We start from the raw sequence: 19,137 nt of genomic DNA on the forward strand, positions 1-19,137 counted from the left end.
CTAAAACTATCGACTTTTAAAAATAGGGAGAGTTTTTTTTATTTTTTTAATGAGTGCTGTCAGGCGGACCGACGACGACGGCGAGACGACAGACGGACGGAAACGGGCGACCGCAATTTTCGTTGTTCTGCGAGCTGTGAAGCGTCGATGAAACATCAATTATACGCTCGTCAGAGTGACCCTATTGCGATGTTTCCTTGGCTGGGCTCGGGAAGTAATACAGTCGTATCAATTAATTAGTTTCGGGGTGGCTTTTAATATCGCGGTCGTATCTAGTGTCTAGATTATAATCTTAGGTAAATTGGGTTTTCTTAAGTGATTGTAGGTATTCTCGAGTTGCTGGGCGGTGTAGAGTTTTATGTTTTGTGGTCGTGTGGCCTTCCGTGCCTCATTTAGTTGTTGTCGGAGTAAAAGAGGGCAGCGTTTCCAATTACGAGAAACAAAGTTGCATAAAAAAGACAATTAGCGGGCTTTTGTGATAGTTTCCCTGTGTATCCGAGAACACAATATTTGATTTCAGGTCTCCGTTTCGGCGTTGCATGTCAGTAATTTAGTTAAGAGAAACAGTAAGTGTGGCTTAATTTGTTGTGATTTCAATTTCTTGGAAGGTAATTTAATTGAAACAAATGTCCTTCAGAACTAGGCTTTACTTTCGAAATTTAGAGAACGTCGAGTAAATGAAGTAAATTTAGTATGTTCAAGTTAAATTAGCAATTGTTTTCGTTTAATTAACATTGTTATTGTAGGATTTCTAATGAAGTTGTAACACCAGGTATACTTAAACCGTTTCAAAGCACCCATGTTTCTTAGTATTAACGCAGATTCCAAGTTTCGTGTTGTTCATGGATATCCGGTATTTTATAGGGCTAATTTATGCTACAAGCTCCTGGAATCTTGATGTATGAGGAACAATGTCGACATAGACACTAAAGCCCAGAGAAGTTGTATAGTTGCCAGGCTAGTTAATGATTTATGTTAAGCCATATTTAAATTAAATTTCCTGTTTATTGCCCTAAAATCATTCGCACGGAATAGAATAAATTGCACCGGCCCTCCGGCATTCCGTCAAAGGTTACCTAAGATTTAACAGATAGAGAGGATTTCCCTAAATTATTATTTCAGCTATAAATCAGGTTAAATCGCAAGAAAATTTCCTAATTTCCTAGATTTACTCCCCGAATTAAACGATCCGGTTTAGATCGCCCACAGGAAGATTACTGTATTAAATGGCGACCGGCGCCATCTTGCTACATAAATCACAACAATAAAAACTTTACGAGATTTTTACATGTCATATGGCCTGTAATGTCCGGATTACCGAAAAGGATCAAGGGTCATCCCAAATAAAAACATTTAAGGCCCGATTCCAAGGGCTACCGTAAATAAGCACCTCCCAACTCATAAAACGCCGAAAAAGCGTCTATAACGTCCACCTTATCTCATACGATACGTAATTCTAACGTCGCCGAACTACTTCACTATGACCGATTCATTAACCAAACTACACAATCTTATTATTATACGTTATCGAATTATTTATTACAACAAAAATCACACTCGCGAAATTTCAGATGTCATTTACGTCAAGAATTCCATTTATTAAACACGTTACAATTTAGTTATTTAACACAATAAAATCAATAGTGGAAATACCTGCATAACGACTACAATATTTAGCCAAAACTGGCCACTGAAATGCTTCAGGCTACGCAACCCAGGCAACACAATCAACAATATGAATTATATTTTAAACTGATAACCTTTTACTTGACTATTAGCACGTTCCGACAACAAGCATCTGCGTCAAAAGAAAATGAAATTTGATTGATTTTGTCTCCTCAAAACAGAAGCGAAGACTAATTAATTAATTACAGACGACAGTCGGACGGAAATGTGAGAGTCGTGAAAACACGGCAGAAGCAAGTCACGCGAAAAACTCGCTTTCGCTCAGGATGTAAAAACGCTATTTTAACTAGTCGGCTTAGCAGTGCTCCCCACATGCACGTGATGTTATTTCTTATCCGATAAATTATCCTCACGTCATACATAAAGCGAAGAAATTTTAATTCCACGCAGAACGAAGCAGGCAATCCAGCGTTACCTGAGGATGTTGATTACGTGTTGTTGTTGAAACCATCAAAGATCATGGAACACAATTTGCATTTATAAGGGTATAGAATGAGCGCGGATAATCCGTACTAATTTAAAAACACATTAATTGTAACACCCCCGGAATAAACCGGTTTCCCTCCTAAGCTTTCTTTTGCCAAGCTCCAAATTAAATTTATTTAATTCAAAAAAGCGCTCACGCCAATATATAAATTCACGAAAAATTTATTGCAGAAACAACGCATTCATGAGCTTTTGCTCCAATTACGAGAACGGTCTAGCATATCGTCGCAAGCTGGGAACGAAAGAGAATAAAATTAGTTGAAATGCGAAACAAACAAAAAAGATTATTACAGCAAGTTCGCTCAAAATAGTGAGAGTCATAGACGGAAGTGCCGAGGGAGCTGATTATAGGAGTGTTTTTTACAAAAAGGGATGAGTCGTGATTTACTTTTTGCGAACAGGAATTTTTAATAGCTAGCCACTACACGTATTAATTAAAAGATCAAAAGCTAGAGATGAAAGACTGGCAAAAAATGCAAACGAGGTTAATATTGGCGTAACGATAACGTAATTAACAAGAAGAAGTTATATTTGAAAAATAGAAGTGAGAAAAACAATAACAGTTTGGAGATTTTAGTTACCGTCGCTGGCAGCGCATCGCAGATCGTTTAACTCAACTTTAACACAGTGGCGTCAATTTATTAGCCAATGAAGATATAATGGAGGTTATAGCTGCAGACAATGATTTGGGTTTTATTATTAGAATGACGTTGGCACAACCCAGCGGAATTTGTTGAGAGGAGAACTGTCTTTTTATTTTGAGACGTCTCTCTTAGTTATTTTCTTACTTTATTTTGATTTGATTAAATAATTTAGGCAAATTTTATGTCTCGGTTGGAAAATTTAGCGCTGTCTTGTTGTCTGACTTTGTCGGAGATTTGTAAAAGTTCAATTCCCAATTCGATTCATTAAAATCCGTCTCGATTTTTATTTGTGAGCAGGCAGATACGGTATTTATAATAAATATAAAACCTTCTCGTTGACAATGTAGTCAGTTCGTAGTTGCCTCTGGTAACCGAATCAAGACGGACACAAATAAAAATACATCCGTCATGTTTGCCACTCCTCAAAAAGAAAATCTTTTCTACTTTTGTGCTCAAATACAATGCAGTGAATTCCTTACACGTCTATTGAGTATTGTCACTGTATGTGCGTTAACGTCGAAACAATCTCATAACTGCAAAATAGAAACACTATGTCAAATAAATATCTTGTATTCCTCGTAACAATAGGGGGAAATAAAAGTAAAAATGGCGAGAAAAAGGTATAGATTTCCGTAATGACTTTATTGTCGAAGTTGGCGTAGTCAAGCTAGAATATTGGAAGCAATCTTTTGGAACGATTTGAATTTATGGGAAGATTAACATTGTATTTTCGTTCTAATTTATGACGATTTGAAGGAATTAGACTTTATTAGGGGAGCAATATGGAATCCTTGGCGGAACCTGATTCCTTCAAATCTTCTGAATTGCCGAACATGTATATTTTAGGGGTTTTATATCGACTCACGAACGCCGGAAGCTACGAAACATATGAACTTTCATAATTTATTCCCTTCAGGTGTTTTTATATTCATGAAATATGCTGTGTGCAGAATTAATCACGTCTGAGTTGCATCACGTTTATCATATAATATTGGTTTATGAACATATTCCAAAAGCATCCGTTTCGTTTCATCTAGATCGCGAGATAAAAGTTCGTGAATACCGAAGATAAATTACCGGTAGGTGACTATACGTGAAATGATTATGGCAAAAACGCAAATTGGCCTCATAAAATACGCGTACAAAACATGCTTAAATAGATAGTGTCAGTATTACGCAAAATACGGCCGTCTTATACAAAGTAGTCCCCGTTATTTTTCATTTAAATGGTTATTCTGTTTAGGGCGCGTCCTGACAGGATTAATTTTCAAACCTGACCGCCGTTTGAGGTTTTCTGACACCCAACATCCCACGGCGCCGTGATGGATGATCTTGAAACCGAATAAAACTTTCGAAATAAAATAGTTTTAAAACACGCCCCTGCAGGCTTTTATTCACTCATCAGCGCGGAATAACTTTTATTACAACGTTATGTGCAGCCAACTCGAGGCGGGAATCAACTTATCAAGGCTCTTCGAATTCGCTGCATTACAATAATTTCACTATTGTCTGCGCCGCAGCTGCTGTATAATTTCAAAATAAAGAAACTGTAAAGTTATTTACGTGGAACTTCATCGTCTGCACGGAATCACATTTTGGTGGGAATAATTATCTCGATTTTGGAATATACAATGTGACACTAATAACATTTTTGAATCAGAAACCTTTATAATCAAGTCGATGTATTTTAAAACATCCACAAAAAAGATGGGTACCAAAGGTGTAAAGTTCATCAAATGAGAGAAAAAACCTTCTCCTCACATACAATTATATAGACATATAAGACTTGCGAGAGAAAACGTAATAAAGAATTCCTTTTCATTTGTATGTGTGGTTCGTGCTCGGTGCAAAAAATTTTTGTTCATATTTCGGTATCGTTAAAATTAGAATGTGTTCGGCGTAGGATGCAACTCCGCAATCATCAAAATCTGATGTTTGTTAACAATTCAAAGCTACTTACTAATAAGATAGTTCTAAGATAGAAGTAGTAACGCTTTGATGAATCTTTAAGCCCGAGGAAATTATGTGGAATAACATATGACGCAAACTGCGTACACGAAAATTGAAAATAAACCACGAATACGTCGTTTAGTTATCCTTGACGAACACGCATACACACACACGAACGTCACTTTTCGAACGCAAAGTGCGAAGAAGCGGAGAACAGCTAATCCCACAAGCATGTGACTTTTGAGAGGTTGTTTTGAAAACACACAGGATTTTGTCTTCGCTAAATATGACGTGTGAGCATTAACTCGTCAAGATTCCTCCTTTCTGATTCGTTGCATAATAAATTGTTTACCGAGTGCTTTATGAGAGCCTGCACTCTCCTCGAGTCTAATCCCAAATTAAAAAATAATCGTCCGTTAATTGCGCCTAAATCAATGATTTCCTCTCGCATTAAAAATTCAGCTTTTATTTCCAAGTTCACGTTTTTTCATCAAACTGCTTTTAAAGCTGCGTCGGGAAGAAATTGCCAAGTATAGATTACCGATGCAAATGTCGCCCTGATGAAGCACAACTTTGTTAAAAACTTTTACACCCGCGTGATCGTAATGGGAGAAAAATAACCTCATAAAAGTACCACAGTTTAGTTCATAATTTTCTTTATAATTAACTTTTGTGCTACTTGCGATATCCACCGTTCGGATTCTGCTTTGAATTATTAAGTTGAAACGTCGGCGCGGCTTTAACGAGTTGGAGAGAAAAAATCTCCGACGTGTGGTAACCGCTTGGGTGCTAAGTTGGAAAAGTATTCGTCGGAACTAACAAGGAACCAAATTGGACCTTTGTTTTACAAAACTTCATTACTTTTTTTTAGTTCAGGTAAACAATGTTCAAACTGCATTGTGTACATTCCTTCAAACAAACCTAGTTAATGTCTAGACATTTTTGAAAACCTAGAAAAATATATGACATGCAAGAGTCGACATTTGCGTCAAATATTTCGTCTCAGTGACGTTCATAGCGTGTTATTTAAATATTAATGTTCTCATTTTAAAATTAAAGTATCTCAATTCGTACACCTCTTCCAACATAAATTATTCATTTTTGTTTTTATACAAACCAAATTACTCAAATGAATATTTAGAAGCACTTTAGAAACTTTGTAGTGACAAAGCGATGAAAAGTAACTTACAAAGAGACTTACGTTTTTCTTAATTTAATTTCAGGAGTTCTGCAAGGATTGCACTTCGGGCCTACTCTTTTTCGGCGTTGTATCAACGATCGTTTGTATTTTTAATCGTAATCTGAAATTCTGTCTAAAATTAGTGTGACGAGTCGCCTTTGTTTGGAGAGCGACAAAGGTAACATATTCAGTTTTCCGGATGACATGGCACGTACGGTTAGAACAACGTCGACTAAAAGTCCTTTATTCCATTAGAAAGTGTGTAGAGATATCAAGGCACAAGATTTCTTACCCGCTTTATCTTCGAGTCAAAAGGGTGCCTTTATTAACATCAACTATTTCATAACTGAATTTCGCTGCTAAATTTTCTTTAATAAAATACTCCCGAGATAAAGAAAAACAGTTTTGAGAAAATTATACTGACTTATTCAAAAGAGCTTCTTTCATTGTGTTTGAACAAAGAATGTGAGAGTAAGGGGCTTAAATTAAGTTGACTTTGCAAAAATCATCACGCTATTAATTAAATTTGATACTAACAATAGGCAATTTTAAAGTTGAGTAAAAAGTGTGAGCGAAAGAAGTCGAAATTAAGCTCGCAATAGGAAGTTCTGTTCGTTAAAGCCATCAGAATTAATATTCAATTTAAAAGCAATAAACTTTAATAATTTCCTTTGCTTCTCTATGGAATTAATATCAACGTCTCAATAAAGATTCCGAGGAAAGAGTCATATTCGACTATAAACCAAAGAATCAATTAAAATTCATCATCAAACGTCAACAAACTAGGTAGTAAAATTTAATATTCGATTTGTGGCGGCGTCAGTTCTTTTTAATGGAAATGTTAAAGTCAAATAAAATAAAGTGTATTTAAATGAGGACGTACGCTCCAAATCGAACATTGCGAATTCATTAGTGTTAATAAACCGAAGTTCAATTATTTAAATGTTAACAAAAGGACTCAAATCTGAATGCACTTGCCATTTGTCTGTGTCAGCCGAAGCGAACCCGTTCTGGAAAGTTCTGACAAGAGAAATTATTTATTGTAAAACTTTAAACATTCAATCAATATGTCATAAGAAACGCATTTACGCCGCCAAAAAACAAAACCTAGCGAAATCTAAAACCGCCATCCTACTTTCCGTTTATTCAACGAACACAAGCACCTTAATTGCAAGTTAATTCAGCCTAACCTCTTGTATATTTTAATCATAAACTTGTTAGCAACAATTCGGGCCAACTTTAGCGAAATTCTCAAGAAAGTTTATAAAAGTCCCTTCTTACGTAATTAACTTGTACTGTTACACCAACGTTTGGTTAACGCAATTTGAAAATTAATTAAAAACACAAATGAAATTTTTAACCACCGAAACTTCTCAAAAACCGTCGAGTTTACCTTACGAATTTACTTAACGCAAAAACAACTTCAACTTGGACTTCAAAACCCAAAAGTTGTTTAAAAACTGGAACGTTTGTTTATACTTTCTCCAGTTACGTCGCTTCTTACGAAGAAGATTGTTTCCAATTTTAATTTTCCGCTCAGTGGGTTTGTGCGTGCTTGTGTGTGCGTTCGTCAAAAACTTCAAATTTACCATACGCGATAACGTTCGGTTCTCGAACACCCTTCGGAAAATCTCCGGAATGCAATAATATTTCATCTCGGCCGTCTTCTAATTCTGTTTTTATGTTCGTAATGAATTAAATCATTTGTTTATGAGCGAATTTCCAATTTTCCGCTCGTCTGCTCGGCATTATATTTGATAAAATAAACATTTTTCAATTTCGTATCATAATTATTTCACATTCAACTTAACTTCCAAATTGGATCAATTTTCCATCGTGGTTTTTATTTAAGTTAATTAAGAACCCTCGCAGCGGGGATAAATCCGCCACATCAGCGAGCATTCCCACAAATAAAATGAAAATTTTCTTACATAACAAAATTATAAACGCCTATCGTGCAATAATTCGGATAATTCCGTTACAAGGGTTCGCCAAAATGACGCTCACAACTTCTGATAAAAACTCAGTTTGAATTCTTCTTATTCTATTTCCAAAATGATCATATTCACCTATATAAACCTCTGATTGTAATTAAATAAATGAAAGAAGGAAATCACCAGGTGAAAACATCAAAATTTTAATTTTTTATATTTTCGAAAACTTTTTGATTCGCAGTTGGCTTTGACTGGATTTAGCTGCTAGCTTAAAATGACAGTAATATTAGACTTAGCTGTCAACTGTTTCGCCTTGTTGTGAAATCCTTGACACCAACTCTAAAACAGCTCTAAGTGAAAATGTTAGCTCGGTATAGGGTTAAATTCCTGTTGTGTTCGCCACGAGGATAAACCCGTCACGTCAGTGGGCATTTCCCTCAAATAAACCGAAAATTTTCTTATATAACAAAGTTATAAAATGAATGACAAAGTGCGTCGTTAAAGTTTGCGAATGATTGTTTCGCGCCGGTTGTCACTATAAAAATAAAACCGGCAACTTATTGTGCTTCAAAGAAAATTTAGGGTGGAAGGCACAAACGCAATTACTCGAGGCGTGTGTTCTTGTGAGCAACGCTAAGTTCCATAACCGCAGTTAATTAAAATAAAACCGTGAATTGGTGGAAAATTCCCGAACTAATTAAATGGAATAGTTAACCGTAGGTTTGGTTTATGTTATTTTAATTATTAGAATCTGCTTTTGACAAGTAGAAATTATAAGCTCGTTTCGCATAACAGCGAAGCTATCGGAAATGAAAAAACCCTTTGAGCGAACTCGATTCCACAATCTTTGCTATCTCTACCTTGCTATCAGCAGACTAGTTGGCACGAAGATTATCGCGCTATCTCGTTATGCCCTTTGGTAAAGTGTTGGATTAAATACCGAAGTTTGTGGATTCAACTCCCATTCACAGCGGTTGTCTAACATTACAGCGCGGATTACAGCTTTCATTTTTCCTTAATTACTCTTAATCTGGTGGAACCACTCCGCGCCACACTTGCCAACTAAAAATACAATCGATAGTCGATCAATAAAATCACGCCAAAACCAGAGGTCATCGCACGCATTCACCATTCGATCAGAATCCAGACGCAGATCCAAACTTCCTCGACCCTTCGCACTCACGTTTTGAAAATGTGCACAAACTGTCGCTAGTACTTTATTCTCCCCTCGTTATGCTCTCATTTAACGAGGTCGCGCAAACTTCAAACACATGTAAGGTTGTAAAAATTAGCGTTGTAGTGTTTCGCTCGAAAAACGTATCGAGTTGACGATTCTGCGACGTCCCGGCTATTATTTTTATTTACTCTGCGTTGTTATTTAGGTCGGTCTAAAGCTCTAAAGAATGCGCGCTTTGGCGGAAAGTGCATTTCTCGACTTTCTCGGCAAAAATTTAATGGAAGGAAACAGAAACCGCACACAAACCGAAGCGTTTAATTTATAGAAGGCAAAACCAAAGCCTTAGAGGCAGTTTTGTCGGCGGCAACTTCTCGATGTTGAACGCTGCGGAGAATACCGTGTTATAGATTCTGCGGATGTTGTATTAAAAACGACGCGGCTGGGGAAGTTCGTTGCTTTCTCAAAACCGCTGGAAATAACGGCAATTAAGGGCGCAACCGTGAAAAGGGTAAATGTTATGATATACGCAATATTTTCTAACGTTTGAATGTGTCAAGCCGTCACGTTTCCTATTATTCTGATAGAATACCTCCAGTGGTGTTTCATTACTTTGAAACGTCAACATTCAATCTAATGTTTCTTCTATATGCGCTCCATCGCACGTCAAAGTTAACGTTTACATTAACACATAAATAACGCACCACGAAATGATCAAATAAACACACGTTTTGTTCCACTTCAAATGTTTTGTGCAAAATAATACCAAACAAAAAGTGGATTCAAAGAATGTGTATTTGGCAAACAACGCTGCATTCGATTAATATTCAAGCGAAAAAACCGATACAGCTAAACTGCACTCTGGTATAAATTAAAACCACAACAGATGGCGTTTCGAAACGATAGGCTTTTTTAAACAGACTTTTATTGTTTATTACACAAACAATACAGAAAAACTCAAAAACAAACGTCATTTAACAAACAATGGGGAGTTCTGGTCAAAACTCGTAAACACTGCTTGCAAGGCCGATCCCAACCGCTCTCATAATAATCATTGTTAAATCATTTCAATTTTTTAACGACGTCACCAAATTTTTTTTACTTCTCGAACGTAAACTAAGGAAGTATAGCAATAGAGTCCATCGGACGTTTAATTATCCCTAAAGTACGAAAAAAGTAGCCTCCTATTTCCGTCTGTCTGTCTGTCTGTCTGGTGTCTGTATTCATTTTTATTCGACACGTAACCTCCTTGCCAAATTTTGTATATATATATTAAAAATATCATGTAGATAATTAAATTCTAAACAAAATTTTACTAATCATCCCCACCAACAATTTGATGATGTCATTTCAAAGAATTTTGTATTTATTTGATTTCACTGTTATACAAAATATAGTCCTAAAAGTGTGGTGTACGAATCCGCTTTGAGTTTTTCCCTAAGCGTCCAAATTATTGCAAAAACATAATACACGGTATAATGACAGTTTGCCATTAGCGTAAGGCATCGGTCGTGGTCTAGTGGTTACGAGTCAGTTCGATTCCAAACTTGACTTTTCGTTTGTTTTTTTTTTTTCTCTTTTTCTCTCGCATTGTGTATTATCTATGTTTATGACGTCGTAACAAATTTTTTATTGATAAAATTACCCCACTTTCTCCCAAAGGTATGAATACGCTCCTCTTTATTTAAAAATGTAAAACGTTTTCGGGGGCGACAAATGTCTTTTTTTAAGAATGTGAAACTGTCTCGGGGATCCCAACAGTCCTTTTTAAAAATGTAAAACCTTCTCGTGGGCCCCAAATGTATTTTTTTTTTATGTAAAACCTTCTCGGGGACCCCAAATATCTTTTTTTAATGTGAAACCTTCTCGGAGGACCCAGCTGCTCTTTAGAAAATATTGAACCTAAAACCTTCTTGGGGACCCCAAATATCTTTTTTTAATGTGAAACCTAAAACTTTCTCACGGGATCCCAACTGTCTTTTTTAAAATCCTTTTCGGGGGTCCCAACTGTCTTTTTTTAAAAAGGTAAAACCTTCTCGGGGGCGTTAAATGTCTTGTTTTAAGAATGTAAAACCTTCTCGGAGGTCCCAAATGTTTTTTTTAAGAAAGTGAAACCCTCTCGGGGATCCCAATTGTCTTTTTTTTAATGTAAAACTTCCTCGGGGGCGCCAAATGTTTTTTTTTAAGAATGTAAAACCCTCTCGGGGATCCCAATTGTCTTTTATTTTAATGTAAAACTTCCTCGGGGGCGCCAAATGTCTTTTTTTAAAAATGTGAAACTGTCTCGGGCGTCCCAACTGTCCTTTTTAAAAACGTAAAACCTTCTCGTGAGCCCCAAATGTATTTTTTTAAAATGTAAAACCTTCTCGGGGACCCCAAATATCTTTTTTTAATGTGAAACCTTCTCGGGGGACCCAGCTGCTCTTTTTAAAAATGTTAAACCTAAAACCTTCTCGGGAACCCCAAATATCTTTTTTTTAATGTGAAACCTAAAATTTCCTCGCAAGGTCCCAACTGTCTTTTTTAAAAACCTTGTCGGGGGTCCCAACTGTCTTTTTTTAAAAAGGTAAAACCTTCTCGGGGGTACCAACTGTCTTTTTTAAAAAGGTAAAACCTTCTACGGGCCCCTTATTTTTTTTTTTTTTTTTAAGAATGTAAAACCTTTTTGGAGGCCCCAAATGTATTTTTTTAAGAATGTGAAACACTCTCGGGGATCCCAATTGTCTTTTTTTTAATGTAAAACTTCCTCGGGGGCGCCAAATGTTTTTTTTAGAATGTGAAACCTTCTCGGGGATCCCAAATGTATTTTTTTTTAAATGTAAAACCTTCTCGGGAACCCCAAATATCTTTTTTTAATGTGAAACCTTCTCGGGAAACCCAGCTGCTCTTTTTAAAAATGTTAAACCTAAAACCTTCTCGGGGACCGCAAATATCTTTTTTTTAATGTGAAACCTAAAATTTCCTCGCAAGGTCCCAACTGTCTTTTTTAAAAACCTTGTCGGGGGTACCAACTGTCTTTTTTAAAAAGGTAAAACCTTCTACGGGCCCCTTATTTTTTTTTTTTTTTTAAGAATGTAAAACCTTTTTGGAGGCCCCAAATGTATTTTTTTAAGAATGTGAAACCCTCTCGGGGATCCCAATTGTCTTTTTTTTAATGTAGAACTTCCTCGGGGGCGCCAAATGTTTTTTTTTTTAGAATGTGAAACCTTCTCGGGGGTCCCAACTGTTCTTTTTAAAAATGTAACACTTTCTCGGGAGCCTCAAATATCCCTTTTTTTTAAATATGAAACCTTGTCGGAGGACCCAAAGGTTCTTTTTAAAAATGTAAAACCTAAAACCTCCTCGGGGGTACTAACTGTCTTTTTTAAAAATGTAGAACCTTCTCGGGGACCCTAAATGTATTTTTTTAAGAATGTGAAACCCTCTCTGGCGCCCCAATTGTCTTTTTTTTATTGTAAAATTTCCTCGGGGCGCCAAATTTTTCTTTTAATGTGAAACTTTCTCGGAGGTCCCAACTGTTCTTTTTAAAAATATAAAACTTCCTCGGGGGCGCCAAACGTCTTTTTTTAAGAATGTGAAATTGTCTCGGGGGTCCCAACTGTCCTTTTTAAAAAAGTAAAACCTTCTCGTGGGCCCTAAATGTATTTTTTTAATAATGTAAAACTTTTTTGGGGACCCCAAATATCTTTTTTTAATGTGAAACCTTCTCGGGAGACCCAGCTACTCTTTTTAAAAATGTTAAACCTAAAATCTTCTCGGGGACCCCAAATATCTTTTTTTTTAATGTGAAACCTAAAACTTTCTCGCGGGGTCCCAACGGTCTTTTTTAAAAACCTTCTCGGGGGTCCCAACTGTCTTTTTTAAAAAGTTAAAACCTTCTCGGGGGCGCTAAATGTCTTGTTTCAAAAATGTAAAACCTTCTCGGAGGCCCCAAATGTTTTTTTTTAGAATGTGAAACCTTCTCGGGGGTCCCAACTGTTCTTTTTGAAAATGTAACACTTTATCGGGAGCCTCAAATATCCCTTTTTTTTAATATGAAACCTTGTCGGAGCACCCAACGATTCTTTTTAAAAATGTAAAACCTAAAACCTTCTCGAGGGTACCAATCGTCTTTTTTAAAAATGTAGAACCTTCTCGGGGACCCCAAATGTATTTTTTTAAGAACATGAAACCCTCCCAGGGGCCCCAATTGTCTTTTTTTTTATTGTAAAACTTCCTCGGGGCGCCAAATGTTTTTTTTTAATGTAAAACTTTCTCGGGGTCCCAACTGCTCTTTTTAAAAATGTAAAACTTTCTCGGGGGCCTCAAATATCCTTTTTTTTAATATTAAACCTCGGGGTACCAACTGTTTTTTTTTTATGTTAAACCTTCTCGGGGGTCCCAAACGTCTTTTTTAAAAATGTAAAACCTTCTCGGGGATCTCAAATAGCTTTTGTAATGTGAAACTTTCTCGGGGGTCCCAACTGTCTTTTTTAAAAATGTAAAATCTTCTCGGGGGCCTGTAATATCTTTTTTTTTAATACAAGACCTGACCTTTTCCGGGGTCCCTACTGTCTTTTTTAAAAATGTAAAACCTTCTCGAGGGCGCCAAACGTTTTATTTTAAGAATGTGAAACCTTCTCGAAGGTCCCAAATGTGTGTGTTTTTTTTTTAAGAATGTGAAACCTTCTCGGGGGTCCCAAATGTGTTTTTTTTTAAGAATATTAAATCTTGTCGGAGTTTCCAACTGTCTTTTTTTAAGGAGGTGAAACCCTGTCACACTGTGACTAGTACCTTCTATACTAGTACTTTCTATATTGTTTTTACTCCATAGAGGTTATTACGAAAAAGCTAAATTCGGCAAAATCAAATTTTATAATTTTTCATACAAGCAGTTGGACTGTACTTCAGAAGCGAGGGAAGTTCTGTCGAAATAACTTTCGACTTTTTTTTAATAGGGATCAAAACATTGATACGCCAACAATAACACGTAAAATTTTAACAGCAGGAAATATATCAATTATAAGCGCAAGCCGGGCGCAAATCCGCATTCCCTGTACCTCTCACCGGTTTATAAATTATAAAAGTACAAACACGGAAAAAATTCAAAATTAACAAAAGTGCGCAAATCATTTGCAGCGCATTCCTTAGCAATTAGCCGCCATCGCCCGGGACGGATAAAAGTATCCCCTAGGACTGTCATTCTTTATTTTATTATTATTTACAAACAACACGAGTGCGCGAAAAATTCGTTTAAACGTCTCCTGCTCGGTTTCACACTCGTAAAACTTTCAGCATGAGGCACCGGACCTCAGTTACATGTTTTCACAGTCACAGGTCCCTGAGCATGGGTAACCTGAAAATTGGACGCACATTGTGAAAGTTATTTTGCGTTAAACTCGCCGTGCTAAACTTTCCATTACTTCTGCTTTTCTTGCCAACCCAGTTTTAGGATAAAGCGGGATTTATCAAAAGCGTCGATAACGTTAATTGCGCGGTTTAATCGTAACCGTAAAAGTCTCGGATAATTTGTTGTAGCGACGTGTGAATTATGCAGAGATATAGTTTATTCGCGCCTACTTACCGTTATCGGCAATAAAAGTTCGTGAGTCTCGTTTCCCTTCCAGATGCGATACTCGGTCGGGAGAAGTGGCAAGTCGCAGGCAAGAGCTTCCAGCTTTTCTTCGATGGGTGAGATCAGTCGGTGTAGAGGGGGATATTGCACTGAAAGAACACCATTTTGAGCGTCCGCTCACTATTAAAAAAAAAGGCGAGGGGTGGGATTCGAACCCACGATTTGTGTTTATTTAATTTTCGAAACGAAAACCCATAAATCAAGATTTTTTTAAATACCTTTCTCTTCAGGGTGGGTTTGCGTCTCCGGTACGTCCGTTGTCGTGTTCACTGCGTTAAAGCTTGCCGATGTTGTTGTCGTCGGGGGCGGCGAAGTGACGGGGCTGTTGCCAACCGGATCCGCCTTGCTCTCCGTGACAGTCGGGGTCGGACTAGCCGAGGTTGTAGCCACGGTGCTAGTTATTAAAGTCGCATTGGGTTTTTGAGTAGAGAAGGTCCCCCGACTCGAAGTAGCCCCGTAAAATACGAAGAAAAACGCGATCAAGATTCGATGCTTCATTTTGATTCAATGGGATATCAGTGAGAGATTCACTCAAAGTGCATTTAATTCAGTATTCTGCGTCTGAAACAATATAGACATTATGCGTTAGCGTGGATTCGAGATAGTCGAAATGGGAGGACATTTGTATGTATGAAGGGTGTAGGGGAAAATGCGCTGTGGGTTAACTCCTCCAGGAACGTCGGACGTGGAAATGATTTCTGGACCTTTTTGAGCCTCGTTCAAGTGTAATACACCCAGATTTGCCCCCATTTTTTGTTTTTATTATTTAGATATTTATAGATGGGGTAAAAAATCACAGCAGAGTCATAACCCACCGCTATAGAAGTACGTTATTTTAGAAAATTTAGATGGCACTCAACAAATGTTATCTTCGTAATAATCATACTATATGGGCGAAATTTCAAAGTAATCGGTTTGGTAGTTTTGACATTAACTGGTCAATAAAACTGCTAGCAGATTAAGAGCAGCTTGCGCTCGGGAAGTAAAAAATGAAACAAAGTTGCTAATTATTGCTATAAAACGTCATCTGCTCTCCTTTATTAATGGACGTTGTTAGCAGGAATAAAAGGCGCTACGACTTCCGATATCCTGGATCTAAGTAATCCCTTGATCCACAGTTTTCCAATTTAGACTCCTTGTCTTTCGTAGTTCAAATCTAGTTCAACATGATTACTTTTTGTTCAACATATATATATGGCAGTATAAAAATCATGATTCGTTTGAATATTTCTTTTTGATGTGGTGTTTTGGACGGATATCTGGAGTGGAAATTTTGTTAGGAAAGCGAATCGGTGGATGCGCCGGGGTTCAATTAAATAGGTCAGCGAGTGTGAACGAAAATATAAGTTAATCATGAAAATTTGTGCGTAATCGTTAAAAACCATCAGTACATTCAATTAAACAATGGGTAATTTTAAGTGTGAAGAGGAATTAATTCGGAGTTAAATTGTGATCCTGGCGCCTAAACGGCGAGACCGGTAGAACGTTATTTGGCGAATCCGAAATTAGGCCGTATCTTTTCCCGGCAATTCGAGCTACAAATTTAAAGTTGTAAGGCACTTATTCAGACTTAAATGTTGTCTGATTATTTCCTTGGTTAAATTTGTCAAGTCGTTATTTTAAGTGACGAGGGGTAAAAAAGATGTAGGTAGCAAAAAGACGTCACGTCGGCAACCACACTTTAATAGGTCTACTGATTAAATAAAACGACGTGAGTATAACGTGGCGACATGAAGTCAGATGTAACGAACGAGTTGATTCGGATCGACGCTAGTAAGAACATTAACCGAAAAGGTGTGATTAATTCGGAGTGACAAAATTGAAAACCTGCATCGCTTAAATATTTAATCAGTTGATCCTGTAGCGGCAACAAAGAGATGAATGTTTATAGAACAAATTTTATTTATCTTTGGCTTTCACATTATCGATTATTGACCAGTGCGTATGTTTGCCCGACCCGAAGTTGCACACATGTTTTAGCATGATCCTTTTTCGGGTGCGACATTATCTTTTCATTTATAAATGTTCGTCGATCCGAACGGGCTGATAAACAAAATTCTCATCACAAATCAATTAGGGCCGTTAATTAAATCAGTAAGTAGGATATAAGCCTCCCCGTCCTTTATTAGACGGTAATCTCAAAGAGCTCCTCATTGATTATCAATTTTAATCACATGTCGCCGAAAGGGTAATAAGAAACAAGAAGGGTATTCCAGCATTCTCGCCTATGCACTTGAAAATCCCTTTCACCTTCTCTTGCTTCCGAAGTACCATCAATGCCGAGGAGTAAAGGCGAGAGACTGGAATTAATGCATTAGATGTATCACGCCCCTTCGCAAAAAGGTTTCGAATTCACCCTAAGGATCCTATACACTCCCTTTACGCTCCTTGTTCAACAAATTTAACCCCCTGAAACAATATTCTCGGCGATTTATTACACAACTCCTATAATTTCAATCTCGTCCTTACCATCGAGTTAAGGTAATTCATTCCTAAACCCACTCACAATTACCCTGACGAAATAATCCGTTTAACATCGACTAGTCGGGTAACGTTCGCCCCAAAAAATTCCGCAAACCAGATACTAACCGGATTCTACCAGACAGACGGCAGATAAGAAAGCCAAATGACAGATGCGTTCACTTTTTACAACGACACTATCGCCATTCTAATTCCTGAGATGACTCGACCCGGCGCATCCACCAATTCCCCAAAACGCGACGCGTTTAAGGATACATGTTCTTGATTATCTCGACAAAATTTCTAATTTCGACTACATGGCACGACTGCTGGAATCTCATTACCAAACACACTCAAAAACATTTGCAAGAAACGGCGTTTGTACCTCAACGCGGAAGGTGGTACATCGCCACCGCCAGAAACGCAAAATCGTTGCAAAAGACCTAAAACTGAAGAAAAAAGCCGCTGAAAGGGGTTAATTACGTATTTTCGTGTTTGTCACATTAAACCGATGTAATTGGATAGAATTGACACACTCGATACACGGCTGACGATGCGATACTGCTAGTTAATGAACAGAGGTTGGTAGTGACATTCTAATTACAGAATGTTGTGGCTAGCTAAGAGGATGAAAGAGGAAGGGACAAGTACTGCGTTAAACTGGGATCAATTGATATCAAGAACGATAAAATAACAGTCATTTTTCTAAAAAATTCTAAACTAACAAGGTTAGGCTTTTAACCTCGCGGATTTGAGGTAAGGGATGCAGTTTCTGAGTCCATGTCCATAACATCTGCAGTATGGTACGGGATTAATTTTTTGACGTTACTGACGAAGTGAATCATCGTTGAGCTAACGAGTACCATTTATTAATCCATCTCTACTTTAAACTTATGAATAATCTGAAAATTTGTAAGCATTTCAAAGGTTGTCATAAGTCTGGTAAGGTGTTAATAAAAATGTTTTCGTTTATGGTTCTTAAAAATGATGACGTCATTTTATAATTTTGTCGAATAAATGTTTCTTAAATTTTGTAGGTATACATACCTTTGTATACCTACAAAAGTACCTACTCCAGCTTATGCAATTTGATATTTTCAACTATAATCCAAGTTATAGAACAATATTTATTTATTTATACTTACAAAATGTTTAAGGATTATGAAATATCATGGTCAATTTCAAGTTTTATCCAACTTTTCACCCAAGTAAACAATGTAGAAGTATTTAAAGTATTTGGATTCAGCACCCCAAAATACACAAGAATCAGCTATCAATTTGAAGACAATTTTTCAAAAGTTAAAAAATACAGGCCTGTGTTATTAGTGAAATCAGTTCATACAAACGCTGCTTATAAATTACCATGATATAATTAAATAACATTTAAACATGATTAATATTATTTATAAATTTTAAATACATCATGCTTAAACCAAAAAGTATTTTCCTACAAACATGAAGTTATTAAAAACAATTCAGTTTGTTTAAATATAGTTACATTAATTCCAAATTATGAAAAATAATTTTGGCAATCTCATCGTGACGTATAATGACCTTACTATCACGTGAACTACCTGAGCAAAGGTCATGTTTTCCGGCTCTTTGTATTCAGTTTTGATTTCGATCTGACAACTTCGGTGTATCGTTTTGGCATAAAAGCAGCACATTTTCGCGAATTTCTAATTTATTGTTAATAAATGTTAGTGAAAATGCGCTGTGTTAGTGCTATGAACACGACAGAAAGTGGATATTTTTCCAAAAAAGGACCAAAAACTGGGTAAGTACGATATGACTTTTAATTTGTCGGTTTTCGTGATATTCAGGTATATTCAGTAAATCTCAAAATTTTTGAGAAATTTTGAAGGGCGATTGAAGCTGGCCGGTTAAAATGGAAAGCTTTTCCGAAAATTTTTTCGTTTTTGACTGTGATTATAATTTTTCCCGTTCTACGCGACAGTGTAAAAGGTGCAATTTCCCATGATTTTTTTAATTTATTGTACACTCGTGTT

At 36.8% G+C, this 19,137-nt stretch overlaps 1 protein-coding gene across 5 annotated transcripts in view; it reads right to left on the reverse strand.

The window, feature by feature from the left end:
* LOC135141577 (delta and Notch-like epidermal growth factor-related receptor) overlaps positions 1-19,137 on the reverse strand; it is an 80,151-nt gene that overhangs the window by 42,805 nt on the left and 18,209 nt on the right. For all 5 annotated transcript variants that reach the window (XM_064072802.1, XM_064072801.1, XM_064072803.1 and 2 more), the window contains exons 2-3: positions 14,887-15,229; positions 14,618-14,757 (exon numbers count right to left, since the gene is read on the reverse strand). In XM_064072802.1, the coding sequence (XP_063928872.1) occupies positions 14,618-14,757; positions 14,887-15,166 (420 nt within the window). In that variant the 5' untranslated portion in view covers positions 15,167-15,229. The remainder of the gene's footprint in view (positions 1-14,617; positions 14,758-14,886; positions 15,230-19,137) is intronic.

Source organism: Zophobas morio, unplaced genomic scaffold, assembly GCF_036711695.1.
Source record: "Zophobas morio isolate AGI-343-1 ecotype UQ-CSIRO unplaced genomic scaffold, CSIRO_AGI_Zmor_V1 ptg000044l, whole genome shotgun sequence".
Taxonomy (NCBI): domain Eukaryota; kingdom Metazoa; phylum Arthropoda; class Insecta; order Coleoptera; family Tenebrionidae; genus Zophobas; species Zophobas morio.